This window comes from Zootoca vivipara, chromosome 4 (genome assembly GCF_963506605.1).
Source record: "Zootoca vivipara chromosome 4, rZooViv1.1, whole genome shotgun sequence".
NCBI lineage: Eukaryota > Metazoa > Chordata > Lepidosauria > Squamata > Lacertidae > Zootoca > Zootoca vivipara.
In genome coordinates this window covers 89,577,938-89,604,988 of record NC_083279.1, presented here as the reverse complement: position 1 = coordinate 89,604,988, position 27,051 = coordinate 89,577,938, and the positions used below count along the sequence as shown (strand labels likewise).

Genomic DNA, 27,051 nt, shown 5'->3' with positions numbered 1-27,051 from the left:
ATAAAGTAAACATAAAATTAATTTGAAAGTTAAATTATTCAACGCAGCTCCCATGTTGCAGGTTGGGCTGAAAGATGGATTCTGAATCTTAACGGTAGAATCCAACTAGACAGCCCAGAATAATTTCACCCTTGTTGGGATGCAGGGCAAGGCTGGGGTGATCATAATAATATAATAATTATTTATTCAAATTCAGGGTGGCCCGTCTTATCCCTTCTCCTGCTGCCCCTAGAAAACCTGCACTCCAAAGCTAGCGTTACCTTAGGGTCTCTCCAGATGACCCCCGCCTTTTCCAAAGGTTGACCAAGCTGCTTGAGCGGCTGGTGGCAGAAGATGACTTCCCGTCCCCCACGTGCATGCGGACCACTGTCGAGGTGGTGAATGCGCTGCGCACGTTCCTCTCCGGCTTGGCAAGGATGATGTAGACCTTTGGCACGAACATGCAGCCGAGAGCCACCGTGGCGCTCAGGCTGACGGAGAAACACATGGTGATAATCTTATAGTTGCTCCCAAAATAGATCGGCACGAAGGCCAGCCAGATGATGCAAGTGGTGTACATGGTGAAGGCGATGTACTTGGCCTCGTTGAAGTTGGCGGGGACATTTCTGGTCTTGAACGCGTAGAAGGTGCAGCTCAAGATGAGCAAGCCATTGTATCCGAGGGGAGTCACGACCCCCAGGTTGGTGGTGTTGCAGATCAGGTATACTTCTCGGATGCTCGGGTAATCGTGCTTTATATTGGGCGGTTCCATGATGAAAAGAGCGACAATGATGCCCAGTTGTACGCATATCAAGATAAACGCAATGACCAGCTGCGCACAGGCGCTCATGAAGCGAGGTTTCTTGGTGCAGATTTTCTTCTTGCTGCCGGCGAGGATCCTCGCGATGCGGTTTGTTTTCGTCACCAGCGCAGAGTAGCTCATAGCCGGGGAGAGGCCAATGCCGATTCTCTGAAGGTAGCAGTAGATCTGCTGAGGCTTGGCGATGAGGCAGAAAGTGCACAGGTAACCCAGAAATATGCCGGCTAAGATGATGTAACAAAGTTCTCGGCTGGACGACTTGACCACTGGAGTGTCGCGGTACATGATGAAGACCGCGGTGACAAACATGGTAGCCAGGAGACCCAAGCAGGCAAAAACAACTGCAGCAATTGGTTCCGGATCTCCCCAGCGGAGATACTGGACTGGGATTAAATCACAACCTGGAATGGAGAGGAAGGAAAAATAAGTCAGTGAGGAAGAAGCCTCAGAGTAAAGAACTGAAGGCAATTGTGTATGCAACAATGGCATCAAGGAACTGTATGCGCAGAAGTGGAAGGAAACAGCAATGCCCACAAAAGAAGAATGGATTAACAAACTAAAGGACTATGCCAAAATGGCAAAACTATCTGCTAGACTAAGAGACTTTATTATCTGGACAGACTATTATCTGCTAGACTAAGAGACTTTATTATCTGGACACATGGACAACAGACCCTGGAAACCTTCCACCAGACATTCAATGACTTTCACCCCACCATCAACCTAACAATGAACCAATCTATGCAAGAAATACATTTTTTGGACACTACTATAAAAATACAGGATGGACGTATAGACACCACCTTATACAGAAAACCAACTGACCGACAAACATATCTACATGCTTCTAGCTACCATCCCAAACATACCAAACAATCCATCGTATACAGCCAGGCCTTACGTTACAACCGCATCTGTTCCAACTCTACAGACAGAGAATCTCACCTAAGAGATCTACAGCAAACCTTTTTAGAACTAAAATATCCACCTGATGAAGTTAAACAACAGATCAACAGAGCCAGACGGATACCTAGAGAGAACCTGCTGCAAGACAGACCCAAAAAAGAAAATAACAGAACACCACTAGTCATCACATACAGCTCCCAAGCTAAAACAGTACAACGCATCATCAGAGATCTACAGCCTCTCCTGGACAATGACCGCTCCCTTTCTCAAGCTCTGGGAGGAAGACCTTTCATTGCCTACAGACAGCCACCCAATCTTAAACAACTCCTCACCCACAATAATACAACCACCAGACTTAACATGGACACTGGTACCAGAGCCTGCAATAAACCCAGATGCCAACTTTGCTGCCACATACACCCAGACAACACCATTACTGGCCCCAACAACATCCAACATACCATCTCAGGACTATTTAATTGCTCATCCTCTAACATTGTGTATGCCATCAAATGCCAACAGTGCCCTTCAGCTCTCTATATTGGACAAACAGGCCAAACCCTACGCCAAAGGATAAATGGACATAAATCTGACATCAGGAACCAGAAGACAGAAAAACCAGTAGGAGAACACTTCAATCTCCCAGGACATTCTATACAAGATCTCAAAGTAGCTGTCTTACTACAAAAGAATTTCAGAAATAGACTGGAAAGAGAAGTTGCTGAATTGCAACTTATCACCAAGCTCAAAACCATGGAGGGACCTGGTTTGAACAGAGATATCGGGTTCTTATCTCATTATACATGATAAGCGATCTTCAGCCATCTCAACCCTTGCTTTTTCATGCAAAACCATTTGCAGTCGTTTGCGGTCATCAACAGCTATCAGTCAGTCAATCACCCATTTCCACCACCCTTCTGAGTGATCCCCCCTCCCCATCCCCACCCCTCCCCACCCCTTCTCTACATAAGTGCCTGGAAACTTCCATTTCACTGTATCTGAAGAAGTGTGCATGCACACGAAAGCTCATACCAAAATAAAAACTTAGTTGGTCTTTAAGGTGCTACTGAAGGAATTTTTTTATTTTACTTCGATCCAGACCAACACGGCTACCTACCTGTAACCATAACAATGAGGTGTTTGTAGAAGAATGGAAACCCTTTTCAGATTACTTAAGTAAATGCTTTAATTCTTTTTCAAGACGAAATGGATTTATATCTCAAGCAACAGAAGAACAAGAATATGTTATTTTCAGGTTTATATTTTATACTTTGCGTCATGTTAGAAACACATGGGCAGTTCAGAGAGCGGAGGTATAGCGTCCAATCAAGTGGTATGGGAAGTCACAGAAAAATAAGAATATGTTTGTTTGTTTTAAGATGCATTATGTGAAAAACGAATTTATTTATTTTTAAAGAACCAAAGGCATCACACAGGTGTCCTTAAGCTTGCTGAGCAAGGGTTGTGGTGCTGGAATATAAATTCCTCTATGCCATTTGCCTACTCTTTCGTTTGGGGGAGATGCAAAGCCTCTGAAGCAGACACAGCTTGTGTTTTGCCAAAGGCCATCTCACTCTTCCAAAATGTGTTAACACACACACACACACACACACACACACACACACACACACAGCCCATTAACATGCTTTATGGAATATTGCAAAGTGTGGCTTCGCTGCAGTACTTTTTCAAACCAAAGGCTTGTTTTTGAAGCATCAACATATGTTTGCATCCTCTCAGGCTCCTTGACATACACGTAAACTCCTGCAGTGGGCATGCCACACGATGACCATTTAGAATTATTATTTAAATGCATATCCCACCTTTCTTCCCAAAGGAGTCAGTGAGGCAAATGCACCAAGGATTAAAAACATCTAAAATGCAGGTGCAAACTGGGAAATTGTTTCAGAAGAGGGAGGTCTTCAGCAGATGCCGAAAAGCAATAGAGATGGGGCCTGACTCATATTTGATGAGAGAGAATTCCAAAGGAACTGGCCTGTGCAAATCCAACTGGGAATTCAACGTCCACAAAAAGAAATTTCTCAGAAAACCACTTCCCACTTTCCTTACTTCATGCAGATTTCCTAGTTTGATATTATCCTCCTCGGGGCAGTTGACCTTCCCAGCAGCTCCTTGATTGTTACTCATAAAGCTGATATTTGATTGCTCTTCTAAGCTTGTTGCTGTTGTTCTTTGGGGCCCTCTGTTGAGTCCTTACAAGCCAGCTGGCATTGGGTTTTCTCATATCTAAAACTACTTGAGCCTTAGTCAAGTATTCAGCTCCTTGTGAAAACCTCACTTGTGCTCCTCTTGATTGCATTTTCAGTGCACTTTATAACTGTACGCCAGCCATCCTTTCAATGATTAAAAGCGACACACACTTTCCCAATCAACCTTGTCACAAGGGGTAGAATTATATTCTCCATTAACACCTGCCTTTCATCTTCTCCCACTCTGTAGCTTTATGGAAAGTAAATCCTATTGAATTCAATGGAACCTACTTCCAAGTTAGGATTGCAGCTTAAATCAAACCAACCCATTGAATCTTGACCAAGATAGATAGATTCCTTCCTTCCTTCCTCCCTTCCTTCCTCCCTTCCTTCCTCCCTCCCTCCCTTGAATCCAGAACATCATAAATGGTTCCCCTACATGCTATCCTCCTAACAGCCCTGTAAGGTAGGTTAAAGTTGAGATACAACCAATGCGCTTCATGGCTGTATGGGGTTTGGAATCAGGGTTTTCCTATCCTATCCTATCCTATCCTATCCTATCCTATCCTATCCTATCCTTCCTCTAAACAAAATATTTTTTTTTCTCCCAGTAGCACCTTAGAGACCAACTAAGTTTGTTCTTGGGATGGGCTTTTGTGTGCTTGCACACTTCTTCAGATATACTTCTTCAGATTTCGTGTGCATACACATGAAAGCTCATACAAATAACATGTTCAGTTTCTGTTAATTGGTTAATTGGTTCTCATGGGAAACTTACAGATTCTGGCTTCACACAATTAACTCAAGGCAGTGTCAATTTACTCTTGGCAGAAAGCCAAGGTCTGCCTGACCTAGAAACTACTCTCTTCTGATTGGTTAACGACCAGCACTGAACTCTGTTATCAAGGAATGCTAGCACAGTTGGTTTTTGTTAGGTGTTAGGAGTAGAAGTGCTGTGTATATGGTTGGAGAGAGAGAGAGACAGAGGGGATTTATTTTGCTTTGCTTTGTATGCAGAAACTCTGCTGCTTTTATTTTCTTTTAATAAATCCTGTAAATAGTTATTCTGCGTCTAGCCGACTAGTCACTTCCACCTCAACTAGCTTCTGTGCTGTGCAGGAAAACTCTGCTACGTTTGGGCTAAAGCCACTAGAGCTATGCCTGACACTTCAAAATTCTAAGATAACAAACTTAGTTGGTCTCTAAGATGCTACTGGAAGAATTTTTGTTTGTTTGTTTCGACTATGGCAGACCAACACGGCTACCTACCCGTAACTTCCTCTAAATGTTACACCGACCAGGTTCTTTACTTCATATTCACACTATTTATTTACAGATGGGAGCTGCTATGGGGGAGCAATAATAATAATAATTTATTATTTATACTCCGCCCATCTGGCTGGGTTTCCCCAGCCACTCCGGGCGGCTTCCAACAGAAAAATAAAACACAGTGATCTATTAAACATTAAAAGCCTCCCTAAATAGGGCTGCCTTCAGATGTCTTCTAAAAGTCCGGTAGTTGTTTCTCTCTTTGACATCTGATGGGAGGGCGTTCCATGGGGCGGGCGCCACTACCGAGAAGGCCCTCTGTCTAGTTCCCTGCAACTTGGCTTCTCGCAATGAGGGAACTGCCAGAAGGGGACCTCAGTGTCCGGGCAGAACGATGGAGGTGGAGATGCTCCTTCAGGTTCAGCAATGCATTGAAACACAAAATTGAGTAAGAAGCGAGATGGTAGATATGGATTGTGGCTATTTTGTGTATGCTGCTTCCCAAACCACAGGTGGGAGTGCACTGGATGCAGAATAAATGGGAGTGTGTACTCCCATTTGACTGTGTCGACCACAGCAAGCTATGACAAGTTCTTAAAGAAATGGGAGTGCCTGATCACCTCATCTGTCTCCTGAGAAATCTCTATGTGGGACAAGAAGCTACAGTTAGAACTGGATATGGAACAACTGATTGGTTCAAAATTGGGAAAGGAGTACGACAAGGTTGTATATTGTCTCCCTGCTTATTTAACTTATATGCAGAATTCATCATGCGAAAGGCTGGACTAGATGAATCCCAAACCGGAATTAAGATTGCCGGAAGAAATATCAACAACCTCAGATATGCTGATGACACAACCTTGATGGCAGAAAGTAAGGAAGAATTAATGAGGGTAAAAGGGGAGAGCGCAAAATATGGTTTGAAGCTCAACATAAAATAAAACTAAGATCATGGCCACTGGTCCCATCACCTCCTGGCAAATAGAAGGGGAAGAAATGGAGGCAGTGAGAGATTTTACTTTCTTGGGCTCCATGATCACTGCAGATGGTGACAGCAGTCACGAAATTAAAAGACGCCTGCTTCTTGGGAGAAAAGCAATGACAAACCTAGACAGCATCTTAAAAAGCAGAGACATCACCTTGCCGACAAAGGTCCGTATAGTTAAAGCTATGGTTTTCCCAGTAGTGATGTATGGAAGTGAGAGCTGGACCATAAAGAAGGCTGATCGCCGAAGAATTGATGCTTCTGAATTATGGTGCTGGAGGAGACTCTTGAGAGTCCCATGGACTGCAAGTAGATCAAACCTATCCATTCTGAAGGAAATCAGCCCCGAGTGCTCACTGGAAGGACAGATCCTGAAGCTGAGGCTCCAATACTTTGGCCACCTCATGAGAAGAGAAGACTCCCCGGAAAAGACCCTGATGTTGTGAAAGATTGAGGGCACAAGGAGAAGGGGACGACAGAGGACAAGATGGTTGGACGATATAGCCTGCAGATGGTTGAGAACGACCCTCCGAATTCACCTTTGTTTTTGCTCTAGGTGAAATCTGGTGGCAGCACAGTAAGATCGAGCTGGCAACTCAGCTTCCACATCAAGGATTGTTCTTCAGCGCCTCATTAGTATGCTTAGGGTAAGCCTTCCTTTGGCTGCTTTTCAGGGAACTTCTTGCTAGCTTACACTTGAAGTGCTAAAGGGCTGAACTGTGATCCAGGAAAAGGAGAAGGTGGGGGGGGGAGCAGGGGTGTCCTTAATTTACTCCACCAGATCAGTTAGATACTTTTCTTCCAACTATATGAAAATGCACATTTTTGAAGTCTAGTGCAATTAAACAGAAGCCTTTCAGGCATTCCACAGACTCCAAAATACAGAGCTTCCTTGTTCTCACCTCAAAAATCAAATTTCCAACACATTTAGAGGACATTAAGAATGAGAAATGCCGATGTAGCCTGCAGATAAATCAAAAGCTGGTGGAATTAATTGCATCTACTCTCCATCCTTGCCTCCAAAGCTTCTGGAAGTAACTCTTTGTTTTAGTTGCTCCATGAGTGACAAAAATATGGGATTCAGCCCCCACAGGAAGTAGCAGTGATTGTCACAGTTCTGGCCCAGACCACAATGACACAGGTTCTTACTTGAGAAAAAGGAAGAGATCTGACTTGAGAGCAGAGAAGACCTAACAGGCTCAGCAGCAGGAAATGCGTCCCAGCGGCTGCTATGCTCTGGCTAGAGGGCAGGCAAGGTGAGGCTACACGGGTTGGGGAACAGTGTTCAAAGTCTAAGGAGTCCAAGATCAGGGCAAAGATCAGAGTTGTCCCAATGGGTAGGCACGCCCACCTGCCAAGCCTTTAAAGACAAGGCAAGGAACACTTACTTGTAAGACTCTTGTGCCTTGCAAAATTGCTGGGTCCGCAGATGCTCACTTTGTTGGGAATGATGTACCTGTTGCCAGTGATGGGAGTGCTGCCTGGTCCTTCAAGACCAAGAGGTGACCTCCCCTTCTGACTCTGGTTCCTCCACTCCTAGCATTGGGCAGATGCCCTCCCTGGATTCCGTTGCTGTGTTCTTCTCCCCAGGAAGTAAAATGGAAGATGGGAATCCTGTTTACCCAGCCAAGGCAGCCATATCCTGGAAGAAGGAAAATAAAAAATTCCTTCCAGCAGCACCTTAGAGACCAACTAAGTTTGTCATTGTTATGAGCTTTCGTGTGCATGCACACTTCTTCAGATACTTGAAGTGTGTGTGCACACTTCTTCATATCTGAAGAAGTGTGCATGCACACGAAAGCTCATACCAATGACAAACTTAGTTGGTCTCTAAGGTGCTAGAGGAGACTCTTGAGAGTCCCATGGACTGCAAGAAGATCAAACCTATCCATTCTGAAGGAAATCAGCCCTGAGTGCTCACTGGAAGGACAGATCCTGAAGCTGAGGCTCCAATACTTTGGCCACCTCATGAGAAGAGAAGACTCCCTGGAAAAGACCCTGATGCTGGGAAAGATGGAGGGCACAAGGAGAAGGGGACGACAGAGGTCGAGACGGCTGGACAGTGTTCTCGAAGCTACGAACATGAGTTTGACCAAACTGCGGGAGACAGTGCAAGACAGGAGTGCCTGGCGTGCTCTGGTCCATGGGGTCATGAAGAGTCGGACACGACTAAATAACTAAACAACAACAAAGGTGCTGCTGGAAGGAAATTTTTTAATTTTGTTTTGACTACGTCAGACCAACACGGCTACCTACCTGTAACTGGGAGAAGGAAGTATCTGCTTCTTCTTCTAGACTCTGTTCCCCAGTCTCAGCTCCCTCTCATCACCCTCCTACCATTTGACAGAATGAGGCAGCTGCCTCAGGCAGCAGATGCTGAGAGGGCAGAAGCACCAGTCCCCATAGGACCAAATTCTCCATTCCAGTCCTGCTGGCTTCAAAGGTTTGCTTCACCTGTGTGTTCCCCACAGGGAACGCACTGCAAAGCAGCACCCAGCAGAATTGAACTCTCCACTCAGCAACAGGTTCAATCCTGTTGGCTGAAGGGGCCATAGAAAGCCATAGAAAGCTGAGTGTGAATCCCCTTCCTCCATAGGGCACCGAGGGGGACAGGAACAGAAGATAGTTTCCTGGAAGACATAATGGCTGGCTGAGACCTTGCATGTACTTTTTCCTTTTAATCCTTATAAAAATTCATCAGAATTATAACGCTTATTCCTCCTAATATACACATTTGCATGCAACTTTGCGCAATACGCACTTTTTTTTCTACCAATTTCACCATGTAGAACCACTTTCTCTTTGTTATTTTCAGCAATGTGTGCATTTCCACACACACCTTCCCCTAATATGCACATTTTTGTATACAGTTTTTGGCTGGAGAAACAGGCGTTGCATAACTCAGGGAGGTGTGGTTTCCAATGGGTAGATGTGCCTCTGTCCACATATTATTTGGGGAAGCGTGAATTAAAGAGCAATCCCACCCCTAGTTGCAGGTCCCATTCATAAGAGCATAATCTACATACCAGTGAGCTCGTGGTTGGGCCAAGAACCCAGCTCGCAAGCTGTGCATGTGTATTCATCGAAGACAAATTCGTTCTCTTTACATCGTGTGCAAGTCCAACAACAACTGACTTCACCTTTGCGGATAACCTAAGAAGGAACACGCATCAACATTTCAATGTCTGCAAAAATATTTTGCTTTATGCAGTTTTTTTTTTAAATTAACCTGCCTTCGCCCCCGGCTCACATTTTGTACACCTCTGTCCTGTACATATATTTTACCAAATGGGCTGAAGCTATTTATGGATGTGATTTCCATATGATCAGCCAACACTTCCCTTGAGCTAAAACTACTCACCCATTTTCAGATTAGCTTTCAACGCTTGCCAAAAGCTGGGCCCCAGCTTTGGTCGGGAGCCAGAAGCCCTGAGCGCATCATGAACTCAAAAGGACCTTCACTTACCTTGATCTCTCCTTTCTCACACGGCTCGCTGCAGACAGATCTGATGGCAGAATTTTTGTGGGCCCAAATTTCGTTGTCGTCCATTTTCAGTTCGCCGTTGTCCCAACTTCCAACGTTGATATAGTCAAAGTAGTCCTTTCCCATTTTCTTAAAGTTCATGATCTCGTACCTTTTGAACAAAAAGGACGAATCATGCAGTTGAGTTTAACACAGAGCTGAGGACAGCCATGTAAGGAAACTGCCTTACAGACTCAGACAATTTAGCGAAGTATTGTCTATACTGTTTGGCAGCAGCTTTTCAGGGTTTCAGGCTGGGAGTCACAATTAACCTGGTCCCAGAGAACAGTATGCACTGTTAGGACCAGCCCAAGACATTTTGACGCCCGAGGTCCATTACATTCAGTGAGCCTACTCAGAGTAAAATGTAGTGCAATGTTACCCATTGGGTTGTATCTGACTAAGTTCTACTTAGAATTTTGATGAGTCTACTCTAAATTGGCCTTGGTCAGATACAACCACAGCATATTGTGCCACAGGTATGCTGCATAGTGAGATAAACAATTAAAAAGCCAAAATAAATAATGGCATATGCAATCCGGACAAGGAAATATAAATTGCCAACAGAAACAACGCAAAGTTAAATATGACTATACTAAATAGGGCTAAAATGTATCTACTTCATAATAAAAGCATTGTTTAAAAACTTGAAATATTACATTGGGTTACAAATTCTGATAAAGGTATGCTACATTAATGATGCATTCCTATTTTTCAAAAAAAGAAGAAGAAGAAAGATCCACTGGCATTCTACGGTGTTCTGTGATTTATGCAACCCTGAAATGCTGTCAGGCATTACACAGGAATTTAAGAGGCTGCCTTACACTGAGTCCATCTAGCTCAATGATGCATCAATGAAACCCAGCCAGATGGGTGGGGTATAAATAATAAATCATTATTATTAAATTATTATACACTGAAGTCAGCAGCTTTCCAGGGCTTTAGAAAGGGGTTTCTCCTACCTCTTCCTGGAGATGCTGGGAATTGAACCTGGGACTGTCATGTGCTCTACCACTGAGCCACCACCCTTCCCCTGAAGTTAATGGCTGGATCCAGAGTTGCTGTGAGAAGAACCCCCACTGAGATCCTACCCTAAACCAATGTGATCTTTGCGATCCCCTTGCCCTATCTGTGTAGATTTCTGGCCATTTTGAATCACTGCTCAGGGGAAAGCAGAGCATCATCATCAACCATGGAGAAGGCCATGGCATTGCCCTTTCACCTGTGGAGTCTACTCATCTTCCTATATGCTGATCATCATAGCATCATTTCTCTCTGACCATGAGTAAGAGGTCCACACTCCACACTGCAGAGACTTGGCTAAGAGCCACTGTGTTTTCTCACCTGCATGGATCTTCCTAGTCCTTTTATAAGCTTCAGAGACCATCTGTGTTTTCTCACCTGCATGGACCACAGTCCTTTAAAAGGGTTTATTAAAGTGTTTATTAAAGTGTAATTTGAATGTGTGACTTTTCCAAATAATTGGGGGTTTGGGCAGGTGCCGTTGGGGCTGAGATTTTGGCTATTATTTGCATCATCACTTGAAAACTTTCACACTGAAAATTATGTGATTCTCAGAAGCCCTGAAATACTGATATATATTTTCCCGCACACACAACTTATGTGACCCAAAATATAATTTTCCTGCTGATGATAATATATAATAGAGGTTAGACCTTTTCCCCTGGGCATTCAGAGGGAAGAGAAAGTCAGACAGAGAGAAGGCGAGAAATTAGTTGACTGCCTGCCAAGGAAAAAAGCGTTAAGCCTTTTGATGCTCGCTTCAAGTGATCAAAATCACTGGCTGACGGAGGTTCTTTGCCAACCAGCTAATTCAAGTGAATCCAAAATAGTATGAGAGTAAACTATCATTTAGACTTCTGCATAAATCAGCCAATCTGATCCATGGTATAGCCACGATGTGTTTAAAAATATATTTGCAGGACTCTCATTCACATGGAGGCAGAAGCAATTCACCAGGCTGGCTTCCCAGCAGGTGCTGCTTACTGGGAGGAAGAGGGGAAGGGGTAAGGCAGTTGGGAGGTTGCTGTGGTGCAAATGGGGCCAATCCGGCACTTCTGCTAGTGCATTTACACTTTGCCGACCTCCCCACTGCTTCATCGTCTCCCTCCCAGTAAGCATGGGTGATCCACCTGCCGGAAAGATAGCACAGAAGCTCTGCCCCACTCAGAAAGCTGCTTCTGCATGAGAGATACCCATCACGTTCAGCTTAATATGTGGATAATGCCCATTCACAGATGTTTCCACATTGTGGGCTGAGCAGCACACATATGGACATTGGTCTGGGGCTACTGTACGGGACCCCTGCTTCTCACTAGACAGTTGAGTGATGCCTGGCTAGGCATTTAGCAAGGCACACATCCCAATAGTAGCAATTAAGACAGGGAGCAACGATTAAGGCATTTCATGCTTTCCAGATTGATAGCTATTTAACAGTACCGTCCCGGTGAGTCTCCATTCTCGTCGAATGTGATCATATCCCCAGAAACTCCAGTGAAGTTGGCCTTCATAAGAGAATCGAGGAGTTTCCGTCCATCAATGGGCTTCATAGCATCACAAAGACCCGCGTAGCCTGGGCAAAGTGCCGTCTGCATGTTATGCAGGCCGTAAGCCATGGAGTATATTGCGTTAATCACAAAGCCCATCTTGGAATCTTGGACATGTTGTGTTTCTAAGGTCAAATTGCCTGTTGAGAAGCACAGCACATTGCAATTGTTAGCATGCTCAAGGTAATAAAATCAAGTTTTAATTTTATATCTACAGGAGCCCCTACCCCCTTTTAGGGCACTAGAATTTTTTTTTGGGGGGGGGAACCCAGTTCTGAGACCGGATACAAACATTCACTCTTCAATAAGGTCAACGACAAAGCACTGCTATTTTCACGGAAGTCATCCCACGGGCTTCATCGATAAGTGACTGCAAACCAAGTTGCTGGCATCTCAACAAAAGACGTTAGTTAAAAAGAACAGTTGGAAGAAAATGTTCCCTGGCATATTAGCTGTGAAGGACCAAGCGATTTCCCTGCAACCAAAAATATTACCATGACGACGAAATATTGTGAGATTGCCGAAGGAGCAGGCCAATGTCAAAGCATGTGTTTCTGAAGTCTCTCCGTGCCATGGCTTGAAAGGTGTCGAGCACAAATAGTTTTTGTTGAAATCTGTGGGAGCAGCTGAGCACATAAGGACCTTCTAGGACAATGGCCATTATAAGTCATTCTAAAGGGAACTCACCCACACCTTCCGCTGGAAGTTAATAAATAGTGTTCAGCTGGAAAGGAAAGTGTTGGGTTTGTGCTTCTTCCAAGAAGCTATTCATGCCCCACAGTCATCCTGAAAAAGCATCACTTTATATAACTCTGCATCAGTTTGTGAAATATTCCCACATGTCCCTATTTTCTCCCTTTCTTTGCTTTTTTTGGGGGAGGGAATGTGACAATTTTCGGGCAAGTTCCTTTCTTCAACGTTCAGCTTGCTGGAGTCTCTAGAACGTAAAACTTAGCAGAGCAAATGGAAGCATCATTCAATGGCATCAAAAGTCACCTGGAGATCAAGGAGAATCAAGAGGGTCACACTCTCCCTGACTCATACATCATACAGGGCAGCCAGCTCACCATACATGGTGGTTTCCATGCCAAAACCAAGTCTAAACCCTGACTGAAATAGATCTAGAAAATCAGTCTCAGCCAGGAGAGTCAGGATTTGGTTATCAACCATGTGCTCAAGAACCTTACCCAGGATGTGGACATTAGTGACCCCTCAATAGTAGACTACATTTTCTGGATCCAGGGAAGCCTTCTCAAGGTGTGGCCCTTTAAGTAAGCCAGGACTCCTCCCTCTCATGAGGAGGCATTAGTCACCACCCTGGCCCAACCAGCTGTCCCCTCTTTATCAGTTTTTATCAGCTATGAAGGGCAAGCGCCAAGAGCACATGTGATCAACTACACCAATCCAAGAATTTTGTCCACATTCTTGAGCTGTGCCAGCGAAAACTCATCCAGGAAAACAGAAGGCATTCTGGAAAATTTGCAGAATTTTGGATTTCAATGGGTGGCTGGCTGTGTTTTGGTTTGAATGTTGTTTCAGAAAGTGCCAATTAAGCAGCGCGTATTTTCCCAGTCCATGCTCAGGAAGGATTTTACAAGGGCAGAGCATTAATTGAAGGGGTGGTGTAGAATAATTTCATTTGAACCCACAGGATCTTCGGTGTATCATTAATTGTTGTTGTTGTTTAGTCGTTTAGTCGTGTCCGACTCTTCGTGACCCCATGGACCATAGCACGCCAGGCACTCCTGTCTTGCACTGCCTCCCGTAGTTTGGTCAAACTCATGTTCGTAGCTTCGAGAATATTCGAGTATCATTAATAATATGCATCATTTCTTTGAGTTGAAAGGCTTCATAATATAATTTAAGATTAGGCACTCCCGTTTCTGCTTTGTCTCTAGAACGATACAAAGTTTGGAGGGTTGTTCTACTTTGCTTACCATCCCTGCTTCTCCACATATATCATAGCTGTCAAGTTTTCCCTTTTCTCGCGAGGAAGCCTATTCAGCATAAGGGAATTTCCCTTTAAAAAGGGGAGAACTTGACAGCTATGATATATATGTATTTCTGCAATTGCCTTCCAGTGACTTCTCCTATTACATTCAAGGTGCATTTATTGCTCAGTGGCACTAATAACATATAGGGCATCCCTTCAATTATCTTCCAAGACCTCACCATCCCCCCATGTGTCTTGCTTTGCAACTTGCCCTCCTATTATTCAGCTTTTTTCCAGTGCTCCAGAAATTAGCCTTGTCAAATGCTCCTTTCTCAGAACCTCAAATGTTTTCAAAACAAAATAAAAAAATTCCTTCCAGTAGCACCTTAGAGACCAACTAAGTTTGTCATTTGTATGAGCTTTTGTGTGCATGCACACTTCTTCTATGGAAGGCACCACATTGAGTCACATGAAATGGAAGTCCATCAGGTATCTGAAGAAAAATAACACGGCTACCTACACGGCTACCTACCTGTAACCAGGTATCTGAAGAAGTATGCATGCACATGAAAGCTCATACCAATGATAAACTTAGTTGGTCTCTAAGGTGCTACTGGAAGAATTTTTTTTTTTAATTTTGTTTCGACTACGTCAGACCAACACGGCTACCTACCTATAACTAGATCAAATGTTTTCTGTTCTCTTTATGCAGCTCAGCATTCTAGAGCCAGTTGCCAGGCAACCCCCAAGTGCATTCTCTTTCCCCTGCTCTTTTTGGACTTGGATCTCATTGGCTAGGAGTGTCGTTTAGGAGCTACAGCTGGTACGACAACGACAACCATTCTTGGGCAGGGATAGCCTGACCACAGTGTTCAAATGCATGGATTGGTAACCTCAAAGTTTTATTATTGCAATGTGCTCTGATGTGGGGTAGGGTTGTGGGAGGGATTTGGCCCAGTTCACATTTAAGGGCAAGCCTACTTAATTCTCACTTTCCAAGACAAGATGCTGACTGAAACTCAGCCACCTTGTAAATATTTCACTTCTCTGAATTTTGCAATGCGGATCTATAATAATAATAATAATAATAATAATAATAATAATAATAATAATTGTCAGGGGGTTGTTGTGGCTAATCTTGAGTAACGGCCCTCCACATCTGCTGGTTTTTCAGATGTTTTTATTAGTGCATATTATTCACAGTGCAAAGAGTCTGTAAACATGTCTGCCTCAGTCCGAGTCAGAAACCTGCAATGCCTGCTTCCTGTTGCGCACCCAACACAACAGCCTGGGAACTGCGAAGCGCCTCCCTCTGCTCCTACGGGGAGCCGTTCACCTCAATTCCGGCGTTTGGGGGGGGGGAATGGCCTTCCTGCTGACTGTCTGCCGGTCCCTTCTTCCCCTGCTCTTTCTCCATCTCCTTGGAGCAAGGGCTCTCTGATGCTGCCAGAGCCTCGGCTCTGCCTTCCTGTTTCCTGGCTCTTGTAATCTGATCCTGTGCTCAACTGGCTGCTCATCAAGGAACTCAACCTGATGAGAGGGGGTTGTTCTCTATAAACCTTTCCCCTTACAACAATAATTTATTATTTATACCCCACCCATCTGGCTGGGTTTCCCCAGCCACTCTGGGCGGCTTCCAACAGAAATATTAAAATACAATAATTTATTAAACATTAAAAGCTTCCCTAAACAGGGCTGCCTTCACATGTCCTCTAAAAGTCTGGTAGTTGTTTTTCTCTTTGACATCTGGTGGGAGGGCGTTCCACAGGGCGGGTGCCACTACCGAGAAGGCCCTCTGCCTGGTTCCCTGTAACTTGGCTTCTCGCAGCGAGGGAACCGGCAGAAGGCCCTTGGCACTGGACCTCAGTGTCAGGGCAGAACGATGGAGGTGGAGATACTCCTTCAGGTATACTGGACCAAGGCCATTTAGAGCATCTCCAATGAAGTAATGTGTACAAAAATCAGAGGTGGATTTAGGGGAGAGCAACCAGATCACCCTCACAGGGCACTGAGCCAAGAGGGATCCACAACAATGATGTAAAATGGAAGGTAAAAAAGGGGGGGAGTGTATGCAGAAATTTGGTGTTGCACAGAGCACTGCTGAAATTTGGAATCCCCAAGTCCGCCACTGCAAAAATATATGCTAGGACAAAGTGTTCATAAAAAGGTGTCTATTGGAATTCTAAAATGCATTGCATTAGGCAATACTGCTTGACAAAATTGTGTATTGCATGGTGCAGTTGTCAGAGTGCCAGACTAGGAGCTGGGAGACCGGGGTTCAAATCCACATTTGTAGGCCATAGGTAGTAGATTGTTGTGCCAAAGGTTTGATGCAAAAGGGGGGGGGGTTGGAAGAAAGAAGAGAGGTGGCATCATGCAGGTGTTCTTGGAAGCACTTTGAAGAGCGGGAGACCTTCATCCTACTGAGCAAAGGCTGGAGTGCTGTAATATAAATCTCCCCATGCTGTTTGCCCACTCTTTTGTTTGGGGGAGATGCAAAATCTTTGCAGCAGAAACAGCTTGTGTTTTGCCGAAGGCCATCTCGATCTTCCAAGAGGCATTAAAACAGACACACAACAACAACAACAACAAACACAGAGGCCATTAATGTGCTTTATGGAAGGTTGCAAAAAGTACATTTGCTGCAGTGCTTTTTCAAACTAGCAGGGGTGTCAGTGGCAAAACATGCTTTTGCAGTTGCTCTGCGATGGAAAGCTGGCTAGCGCAGACAGACGTAGGAGGCACGTTAATTTTAATCAAGACATTCATATATAAACCATGAAGAATACTGCAGGGTTCCACACAGCCACCTTCCAATTGCTGCTACGGTAAGGCAATACTTCATATATTCTACACAATATGTAGGGAGACATAGGAAGGCGAGTTCTCTGAGTCAGGCCATTGGTCCAGCAAACTCAGGGTTGTCTACACTGCCCGGCAGTGGCTGGCCATCCTAGGGTTCCAGGCATGGGACATTCCTAGCCCTGCGTGAAGATGCTGGGGATTCAACTTGTCACCTTCTGCATAGAATCATAAAGTTGTAGAGTTCAAAGAGACCTCGAAGGTCATCTCATCCAACCCACTGCAATGCAGGAATCTTAGCTAAAGCATCCATGACAGGTGACCATCCACCGTCCAAGGAGAGTCCGTCACCTCCAAAGGAAGCTTGTTCCACTATTGAGCAGCTCTTAATGTCAGAAAGCTCTTCCCGATGTTTACTCAGAATCTCCTTGTACCTTGAAGCCATTGGTTCGATTCCTACCCTCTAGAACAGGAGAAAACAATCTTGTTCCATTATGTGCTCTGTCACTGAGTCATGGCCCAGGAAGCATACCTGCCAAGTCTCCCGCTGAAAAATGTGGGATCAGTAGCGTCGCGGCACTGGACGTTGCGTAGAAGCAACTTCCGGGGCTGTTCTGACCATGTTTGGGCACCGGAAATTGGGCAGAGCGGCACCGGAAGTCGCTTCTACGCATGCCTGGCGGTCATCTTGGTGGTGGCCGCCGCCATGAGGCCACCACCAAGATGGCCGCTGGGCATGCGTAGAAGCGACTTCCGGTGCCGCTCTGCCCTATTTCCGGTGCCCACACATGGGCAGAGCAGCACCCAAAATGGAGGCTCCCTGGCAGATAGGAAATCCGGGGGATTTCGAAGGATTTTTCTCCATTCGGGAGAACAGCAGGGAACAGATTAAAATCCGGGGGTTTCCCATGAAAAATAGGATACTTGTCAGCTAAGCCCAGGAAGGGAGGTGGCACTTTTTAAGACTTGATGGGGAAGCTGTGAGATTCAAACATCCCTCTGTTGACATAGCTATTTAAAGGGACAGGGGACACCTACAAATCAAGGGACTGAAACAGCTAATACAGTCATCAGACTCAAATGCTCCCTACTGACTTTTTGTTTAATAATAATAATAATAATAATAATAATAATCCTCACAGGGTTGTTGCAAATTAAAAATTGAGAAGGTACATGGAATCTGCTGTAGTGATAAGAATGTTGGGCTATGACTTGGGAGACCAGAGTTCAAAGTTCCCACTGGGTAACCTTGAACTAGTCAACATTTATCAGCCTAACCTACCTCACAGGGTTGTTGTGAGGATAATATGTGGGGAGGAGTAGGCATGCTACTTTGAGAAAGTTAAGATAAACATGCAACAAAACAATAAATACAAATGTCACAAAACAAGTGTTTACACATCTTTCCTAATTGCTGCAGCCAACTAGATTTTATTCAGAGTAGACCCATTCAATAGCCATGGCTAATTTAGGCCCCTTGATTTCAACAGGTGTACTCTGAGCAACCCTTGATGTGGAAGCAATTCAAGCTGTCTGTCCCCACCCCCCATAGAAGGGGACATTTGTTACCCAAGGAAAATTTGAAACCTACAGGGAGGGAGGGAGGGAGGGAGGGAGGAAGGAAACGGCATATTACCTTTTTGTTCTGGTAATTTCTCCTCCTAATTAAGAATAATCAGCATAATAGCTGTGAGAATAGATTGCACTGGAAATCCATTCTAATTGAAATTAAGTGGAATGCTGAGCAGTAAATTATGTTGCAATATGCAAAACTTTTAACAAAGTATTCACCCCCAGAATTAAGTGTGCATGCACTGTGTAATTAATTATACTAGTCGTTTAACAGAAACCAAACTTGAACCAGAAACAACATTGGTAGTTGTTTTTTTTTAAAAAAAAAAAACCCACAACACACAGAAAACATCTATTTTATTACATACAGTTCTCTTGAATTTTCTTTTAAGAGCGGGATGATTTTGATCTGTGCTGGGATTTGTGCTGTGTAATTTTGTAGATGGCCTAGTGATGGTTTTCCAGGCAGACAATTCAAACTCAAGTGAATAAGAGTTAAATTGAGATGGGTCTGTTTCACACTTCACAGAAGTCAACCGCTACCAGGGATTAAGCTGAGCTACAAACCTGTGCTTTTCAAAACTAGGTTGATTTCTCAGCCCACAGAATGTGGAGAACGGGGGGGGGGGGGAAGAGGATGGGGCGGTGGCGGTGGCAAACACGCCTTGCTAAATATTATCGTGGGTTTGACCAAAGGGGAGCAAAGCAGAAGGCTTCTTCAAGCAGGTCAAAAGCCCATCTAGCCCATCACCTCACAGTAGCCAATCAGAAGCCTACAAAAAGTCCACAAGTACATAGGATCTTAGTGCACCTGGGAAGATGTGGCAATCTGTCCCTCCTTGACTGCCCCCCTCATTCACTTGCAGGGAATTCCTAGTCACCTAATGCTAGCAGGTGTATCCTTAGCTACCTGTATTCAGTGTTTTCCTTTTCTCCACAGGTAGATTCTGCTTCTTAATTTGATTCTTCTGAAGGTCTACAAGCTCCTTGAGAAGCTGCCTCTTGTGCCATTCTTGCAGAGCTATTGTGCTGCTTAAATTGTGATACTGTATTGAATGGTACACCAGATACCACCTGCGAGTGGTGGTTTGTTTTTTTTTAACCTAAATAATTGTAATGGCTCTGTATGCTCCTCCCACCCACTGGATCGGATTCAGGACCCAAATCCAGGACTTCATATTGGGTCCAATTTGACCTGGGCCAACCTCCGCCTCCCGAAGCAATCCAAGGGCCAGCCCACATGTTCAATCAAGGTTTTAAAAGGTTAATTAAAAACACAGGTGGAAAGGGAAAACAACGAGGCACTGCATCTCCTTTCCACTTCTCCCAAACACACTGCAGAGAGCAGGACTGAACCTTCCACTCTCTGTGAGTGGAGATTTTAATTCTGCTGGCTCCTGTTTTGCCAGCACAATCCCTGCTAGGAATAGTGTTCCTTACGGGGTCCCGGATCAGGTTTAAGGTGCTGGTTTTGACCTTTAAAGCCCTATGCAGCTTGGGACCCTCGTACCTACGGGACCGCCTCTCCTGGTATGCCCCGCGGAGGACCTTAAGGTCCACAAACAACAATACTCTGGAGATCCCGAGCCATAAGGTGGCTAGATTGGCCTCTACTAGAGCCAGGGCCTTTTCAGTATTGGCCCCAACTTTGTGGAACGCTCTTTCCGCAGGATTTGTCATCTTTCCGCAGGGCCTGCAAGACAGAGCTGTTCTGCCTGGCCTTTGAGTTGGACTTAGCCTGACCCCTGTGTTTTCCTCTCTCATGGCCTGGATTTATGGACTACTTGAAATGAGGCTGCATTTTAAATTTTAATACTGTATTTTAATCTGTATTTTAATTAGTTTTTATGTTTTATTGTGGTTTTGTTGGTGTGAGCCTCCCTGAGCCCGTTTTTTGACTGGGGAGGGCAGGGTATAAATAAAAATTTATTATTATTATTATTATTATTATTATTATTATTATTATTAACAGTTGTAAGGTTGGAAATCTGTACAGGAGAAGATTCATGGGGTTAGACACACTGCTGGCCACTGTTTCAGCAGTCCTAGCAAAGTTAGAAATGGAAGAGCAAGTGGCTTGCAAGATAAGACCAAAGGCCAATCTAGTCCAGCATCGTGTTCTCACAGCAGTCAATAAGATGTCTGTGGGTGGATGTGCAAGATAGCAAAAGCATTCTGGGAAATGATATATAATGGGTTGGGGAAAAAATGTTTAAAATAATGTTTGTGAAAAAGATAGAAGCTTTCTTACTAAGAATTTTAGGTGCAGAAATACCAAAGGTGCAGAAACAATTATTTATGTATGTGACGACAGCAGTGCAAATACTATTGACCCAGAGATGGAAAGAAGTCCCAACCGGAATGGCTGATGAAGATGATGGACTACGCTGAAATGGCGAAAATGACCAGGAAAATCAGAAACCAGGAAGAGAGATTTAATAAGGAATGGGTTTTTTTTTAAACAAATTACTTAAGAGAACACTTTAACAACTCAAAACTTTGGCAGGATTTGAGTAATGCTTGTAATGTACTAAAACTAAGGTAAAAATTGATTATTTTAAGAAAAATAGAGAAAATATATGATGCAGTTGAAAAAGATTGAAAATGGAAACCACAGAAGGGTGGAAGGAAGTATAAGGATTCAAGGAATCCTAAATGTTGATGATCATGTCTAATGTTTGAATTTAAATGTGTAGTGTAAAACTGAATAAAAAAGATTATATATATATATAAAGATGTCTGTGGGAAGCACACAAGAAAGACCTTTAATATGTCTTTTTTTGAGTTGCTGTAACAGACATCAAGCTGTATCGATTAACTGCATCAGTCCTGGACACAGGGCAAACTTCTCCAAAGCACAGTTTGATCCTTTAAAACTAGCACACCCCATTAAATGCACCCATGTTCATTTCTCCCATCCTAATGATGGTGCAGAGTCCCTTCCTTTACTTCCTTTACTTGCTTTTTTAATCTGTTTCTTTGGGACTCCATATGTCTCGCCCGACTTCTCTGACACGGAGCTGAAAGCATTGAGAATCAAGGTGGATAACTCTGAACACTTCTCCTTCTCTGTAACGCTTCGGCTGGGCAGAAAATCAATGCACTTAGCAGAGGCAGCAGCAAGTGTTTGAATTAAGGACGGCTAAAACTTCCAACAAAAAAGAGGCTTTATTTTCCATGTTAGCTTGGCCCCCGGATGAAGGGCAAGGGAACATGTGCGGCTGCTGCTCGAGAAGCTCCCTGTTGCTGCACTCGCAAGCCTGCAATGACGCCAGGAGATCTACCCAGCATGCAAGTAGACTAGCAGGCATAACGAATGGACTGGATTTGACTGAGTGGGTCTCAGGCTGTATACAACTGGGGAAGGGCCATAATTCAGTGATAGAGCACGTGTTTTGCCTGTCCTAGGTTCCACCCCCAGCATCTCCAGGCAGGGCCAGGAATGCCCCTTGTCTGAACCTGTGGAGACCCACTCTCAATATATACAACCCCAGGTTAGTTGACCAATGGTTTGACTCAGGATAGGGCAGTTTCCTGCATTCTGTTATCATAAAAATAAATATCCCATTGCAAGTGAGGGTGTTTTGTGGAGTGTGTTTGTGCTCCAGCTTTGATTGCCTTCACTCCATAGCTGCCAAGTACCCCGGTTTCCCCGGGAAACCCCCGTTTTTACTTACCTTTTCCCAGTGGCCCCCTGTATCACTTCGTCTCCCGTTTTTCTCCGTTATTTTCTCCTGCCGGCGGCCATTTTTTTAATTTCTGATTTGCCCTTCTATGGGCAGGCACAAAAATGGCTGCCGCCAGCTTCAAAAGTCGCATCTACGCATGACCAGAAGTGCGTAGACGCGACTTCCGGTGTCAGCGGCGACCATTTTTGGTGCCCATAGATGGGCGGGGCAACACCGGAAGTTGCGTCGACGCACTTCCGGTCATGCGTAGAAGCTACTTTTGAAGCCGGCGGCAGCCATTTTTGGTGCCCATAGAAGGACAAAGCGGCACCGGAAGTTACGTCGATGCAACTTCCGGTGTCACATGGCTGCCGCTCCCGGATTCTGCAGTCCGGGATTTAGAAGGTAAGCTTCACTCTTTAACAGAAGAATGCAAGAATATTGTCTTCTGCAGATGCCATAGAAACCAAGCAGGCTGGCAGAGGAAGATGGGGCAATCTGTCCCTCTGCGACTGCCCCACTCACTCAACTGCATGGAATTCCTAGTCACCTAATGCTAGCAGGTGAGTTGTTAAATATAACCCTGGCTCATATGGGCTTGACATTTGCTGCTCTGTTATATTTATCACCGTCAGCAAAGTCACTTAAATAATGCAAATGAAGTCCTCCGAGAAAAGTCCCGTTGACCCTTTACCGAGCAAACTGAAAACAGTGCGCAATTTGAGGAGAAAGGAAAAGAGAGGTTTTGTCTTTCTTAGTTCAGTCCTTGTACATAGGAGGAGGGGGGGAAATCAGCTAAAATATACAGAGGGAAACCCCCTCTGAACTACATAGCCAATCAGAGCATGTGCTACCTCAGTGAACATCATGTGACTCTGGTTGCTAAGCAACCCTTCCGCCGCCCGCACCCCTCTAGGCTAGCTGACTTTTTGACAGTATCAGAGCTAACCCTTAAGTTACAAATGAAATAATCTCTGCTGCTGGAAGAGCAGAAAAGTATCTGACTGATACTAAAAAGGTAAAGGTAAAGGGGCCCCTGACTCTGGGGTTGTGGTGCTCATCTCGCTCTATAGGCTGAGGGAGCCAGCGTTTGTCCGCAGACAGCTTCCGGGTCATGTGGCCAGCATGACAAAGCTGCTTCTGGCAAATCAGAGCAGCATACGGAAACGCCGTTTACCTTCCCGCCGGAGCAGTCCCTATTTATCTACTTGCACTTTGACGTGCTTTCGAACTGCTAGGTGGGCAGGAGCTGGGACCGAGCAACGGGAGCTCACCCCGTTGCAGGGATTCGAGCCGCCAACCTTCTGATCAGCAAGCCCTAGGCCTAGACTCTGTGGTTTAACTCACAGCGCCACCTGGGTCCACACATCTGACTGATACTACTCTTTATTTTTATTTATAAGTTTATTTTACAAATTAGTGAAATGCTGCGCAGCCTGAGGCCATCAAAGTGGTGTGTAACAAGATAAAATAAAATAAAAAACAACTGCCGCAAAACGAAACCAAATTCCAGAATATAGAGATATAATAGAATAGAAGCTATGCTCAACCTTTTTGTTACCACATGAAACTGTTGTTTGAGTCTGCCCCCAACTCATTGGCACAAAAGACTCTTAACAGCACCATACCTTCATCCTGACACTGATTCCTCCCGTTCCCATAATCCCAGAAGCAATGAACAGCTTGGACTTCATTGGTTTCAAATAAACAGACATGTAAGAATAAAGATGCTTACTGCTGCAGGTCTTATTGAATTTCATATTCTCCTGAGGGGATCCCTTCAGCCGGCACTGGAAACGGTGTTGCCAAAATTCCTGAAACCATGGGTTTCGGTGGTTGGTTTCTGGGTGAAGCTGCAGGTAATAGTCATCGAACCATTTCACATCCGGAGACTGAAGCTTGATTGTTATTCCGCCAACAGCCTCGCGCTGGTATCCTTCTGTCACATCGTATCTGTCTGCCCAGCCATCGCTGCAAAGATAAATAAAAGGAGCAGACTCTCTGTGAGGACGGGGCTGCTGTGAATCATTGAAGAGAATTATTGGCATGCGTCCTTGGGAATAGCAAGGGGACCCTGGCCAAATGAGAACTGTGGCTGGGCAAGGAAGGTGCTTCATTATTGTCGCACAGATACAGTAAGATCTTGGGTTTCCTTTATTTAACCAGCTCACACGCTTGGCTGAGAGTACCATATCATGGACCTAATCCTGGGCAAGCAGCCCTGCAATCAGACCCAGAGGACAAGTGGCCAGATAAACCAGAAGGACCAGTGGCACAAGCCCCAGAAATGACGAACCCATAAGAATGTGTATAAAAAATAAAAGAGGAGTCCTGCTGGATCAAATCAGAGGCCCATTTGATCCAGCGTTCTGTTCTCACAGGGGCCAAGTAGATAACTATGGGAATCCCACGAGCAGGATGATGACTCTTCCAATCATCACCCACAGTGACTTTCATTCAGAGCACAGCCATCAGGTTTAGTAGCCATTGATAGCCTTAACCTCCATGAAATGTTCTGACCCCCTTTTAAAGGCATCCAAGTTGGTTTCCTCCACTACACATTGCGGCTCAGAATTGTGGTAGCAAATTCCATAACTCAGACCAAGGTTCTTAACACCAAGCCCGAGTCCCAACCGCTGGGACGCACAGTATTGTGTCGCAAGGCTCTTTGAATCACTTTTGTGAGTAAAGTGACAAGGAGGAGGAGGAGGAGGAGGAGGAGGAGGAGGAGGAGGAGGAGGAGGAATCTTGAGTCAGATACCCCAAAACTGGGACCCCCCCAAGCATAGCAACCCATGAACAAATTCCTTTAAGGATCAAGCTGCCTCTACACCAGAGACTTCATCCTTCCCAGTACCTACTTCCCAGGGCAGTCAGTACACCCAAGGGGAATGGACAGAAAGGAAATGGTGCGCTTGGCTCTGGACCAGAAGACCCTTGATGCTCTCTTCAGGAAGCGGGTGGAGTAATGGTTATAGTGTTATAACCTGGGAGGACCTGGGAGGACAGGGTTTGAATTCCCAATCAGCCATGAAGCTCACTGGGTGACCTTGGGCCAGTTGCTCTCTCTTAGCCTAACCTACCTCTCAGGGTTGTTGTGAGAATGAAATGGGGAGGAGGAGAACAATGTACCCTACCTTGAGTTCCTTGGAAGGTAAAGGTGGTATATATATATATGTAGTAAATAAATAAGTTTACACTGCTGTTTCAACTGATATTTAACTGTGCTATTTATTGCTGGATCCAACCAATGACCCATTTAGTTCAGCAATGGTCAACCAAATGCCTATGGGAAGCTCGCAAACAAGACACGACTCTTGCCACTTGTGATTCCCAGCAACTGGCATTCAGAGACATGTTGCCTCTGACAGTGGAGAAAGAACATAGCCAACAGGAATAGTAGCCATTTTTAGCCTTATCCTCCATGAATCTGCCTACTCCTCTATTTAAACCATTCAAGTTGGTGACCATCATGATCTCCTGTGGAAGAGTGAATTCCATAGTTCAACTATGTATGGTGTCTTTAATCTGTCCATTGGACACCCATAAGTGCTAGAATGAGAAAGGTTTCTCCTTATCCACATTGCATAATATTGCACACATCTATCCCGTCACTTCTTACTAAAACAACAACAACAACCCACTTCCCGCATTAAGCAGTTGGTCCCCTACCTTTCTCAGCCTGACCTGGCCACAGTGATCCATGCGATGGTCACCTCTAGGCTTGATTATTGTAACTCGCTCTACGCAGGGCTGCCCCTGAAATTGACTCAGAAACTCCAGTGGGTGCAGAATGCCGCGGCGAGACTCCTTACTGGGTCCTCGCCGCGAGATCACATTCATCCAGTGCTTTACCAGCTGCACTGGCTCCCGGTGGAGTACAGGGTCAGGTTTAAGGTGCTGGTTTTGACCTTTAAAGCCTTATGCGGCTTAGGACCCTTGTACCTACGGGACCGCCTCTCCCGGTATGCCCCGCAGAGGACATTAAGGTCCACAAATAATAACATACTGGAGATCCCGAGTCACAAGGTGGTTAGACTGGCCTTGACCAGGACCAGGGTCTTCTCAGTACTAGCCCCGACCTGGTGGAACGCTCTCTCTCAGGAGACTAGGGCCCAGCGGGAGTTGTCATCTTTTCATAGGGCCTGCGAGACAGAGCTGTTCCGCTTGGCCTTTGGACTGACTCAGTCTGACCCCGGTGTTACCCTCCCCTAAGGCTTTATCCTACTGATATTTAAATGAGGTTGCACTTGTAGATTCCTAATTTTAAAATTGAATTTAAACATTGTATTTAATCTGCATTTTAATTGAATTGTTTATTTTATGCTTGCTTTGGTATTCTTGTTGTTAGCCGCCCTGAGCCCAGTCTTGACTGGGAAGGGCGGGGTAATAATAATAATAATAATAATAATAATAATAATAATAATAATAATATGTTGCAACTTGTTCTCATGGGAGTTTCTCTATCTCCTTGATCACTTTGCTCTCCCTTGTGGCTCTGCCACTTAGGACATGAGAAATGCCCTTCTGGATCAGACCAAAGGACCATCTGGTTCAGAATCCTGTTCTCACCACAGGTCACCCCTGGAAAGTCAGATAACAGGACTCATGGGTCCCAGGCACTGGCATTCAAAGGCATGCTGCCTCCGACAGAGAAGGAAGAAAGTAGCCACCCTGCGCATTATTTTATTGTATATCTTGCTGGTATTCTATTTGCAGTGCAAACTTGGATAAATGATACAGAGGGTGGCAAATGCCATAAAGAAGCAAGCAATGGTGACCTAAACATTTAACCCTTGTAGGAGCTCCACTCTTCC

At 44.8% G+C, this 27,051-nt stretch overlaps 1 protein-coding gene across 1 annotated transcript in view; it reads right to left on the bottom strand.

The window, feature by feature from the left end:
* Nucleotides 1-27,051, bottom strand: part of GRM5 (glutamate metabotropic receptor 5) — a 141,203-nt gene that overhangs the window by 34,588 nt on the left and 79,564 nt on the right. The window contains exons 2-6 of the mRNA XM_035116210.2: nt 23,970-24,205; nt 12,153-12,399; nt 9,636-9,804; nt 9,196-9,322; nt 261-1,200 (exon numbers count right to left, since the gene is read on the bottom strand). Of these exons, the coding sequence (XP_034972101.2) occupies nt 261-1,200; nt 9,196-9,322; nt 9,636-9,804; nt 12,153-12,399; nt 23,970-24,205 (1,719 nt within the window). The remainder of the gene's footprint in view (nt 1-260; nt 1,201-9,195; nt 9,323-9,635; nt 9,805-12,152; nt 12,400-23,969; nt 24,206-27,051) is intronic.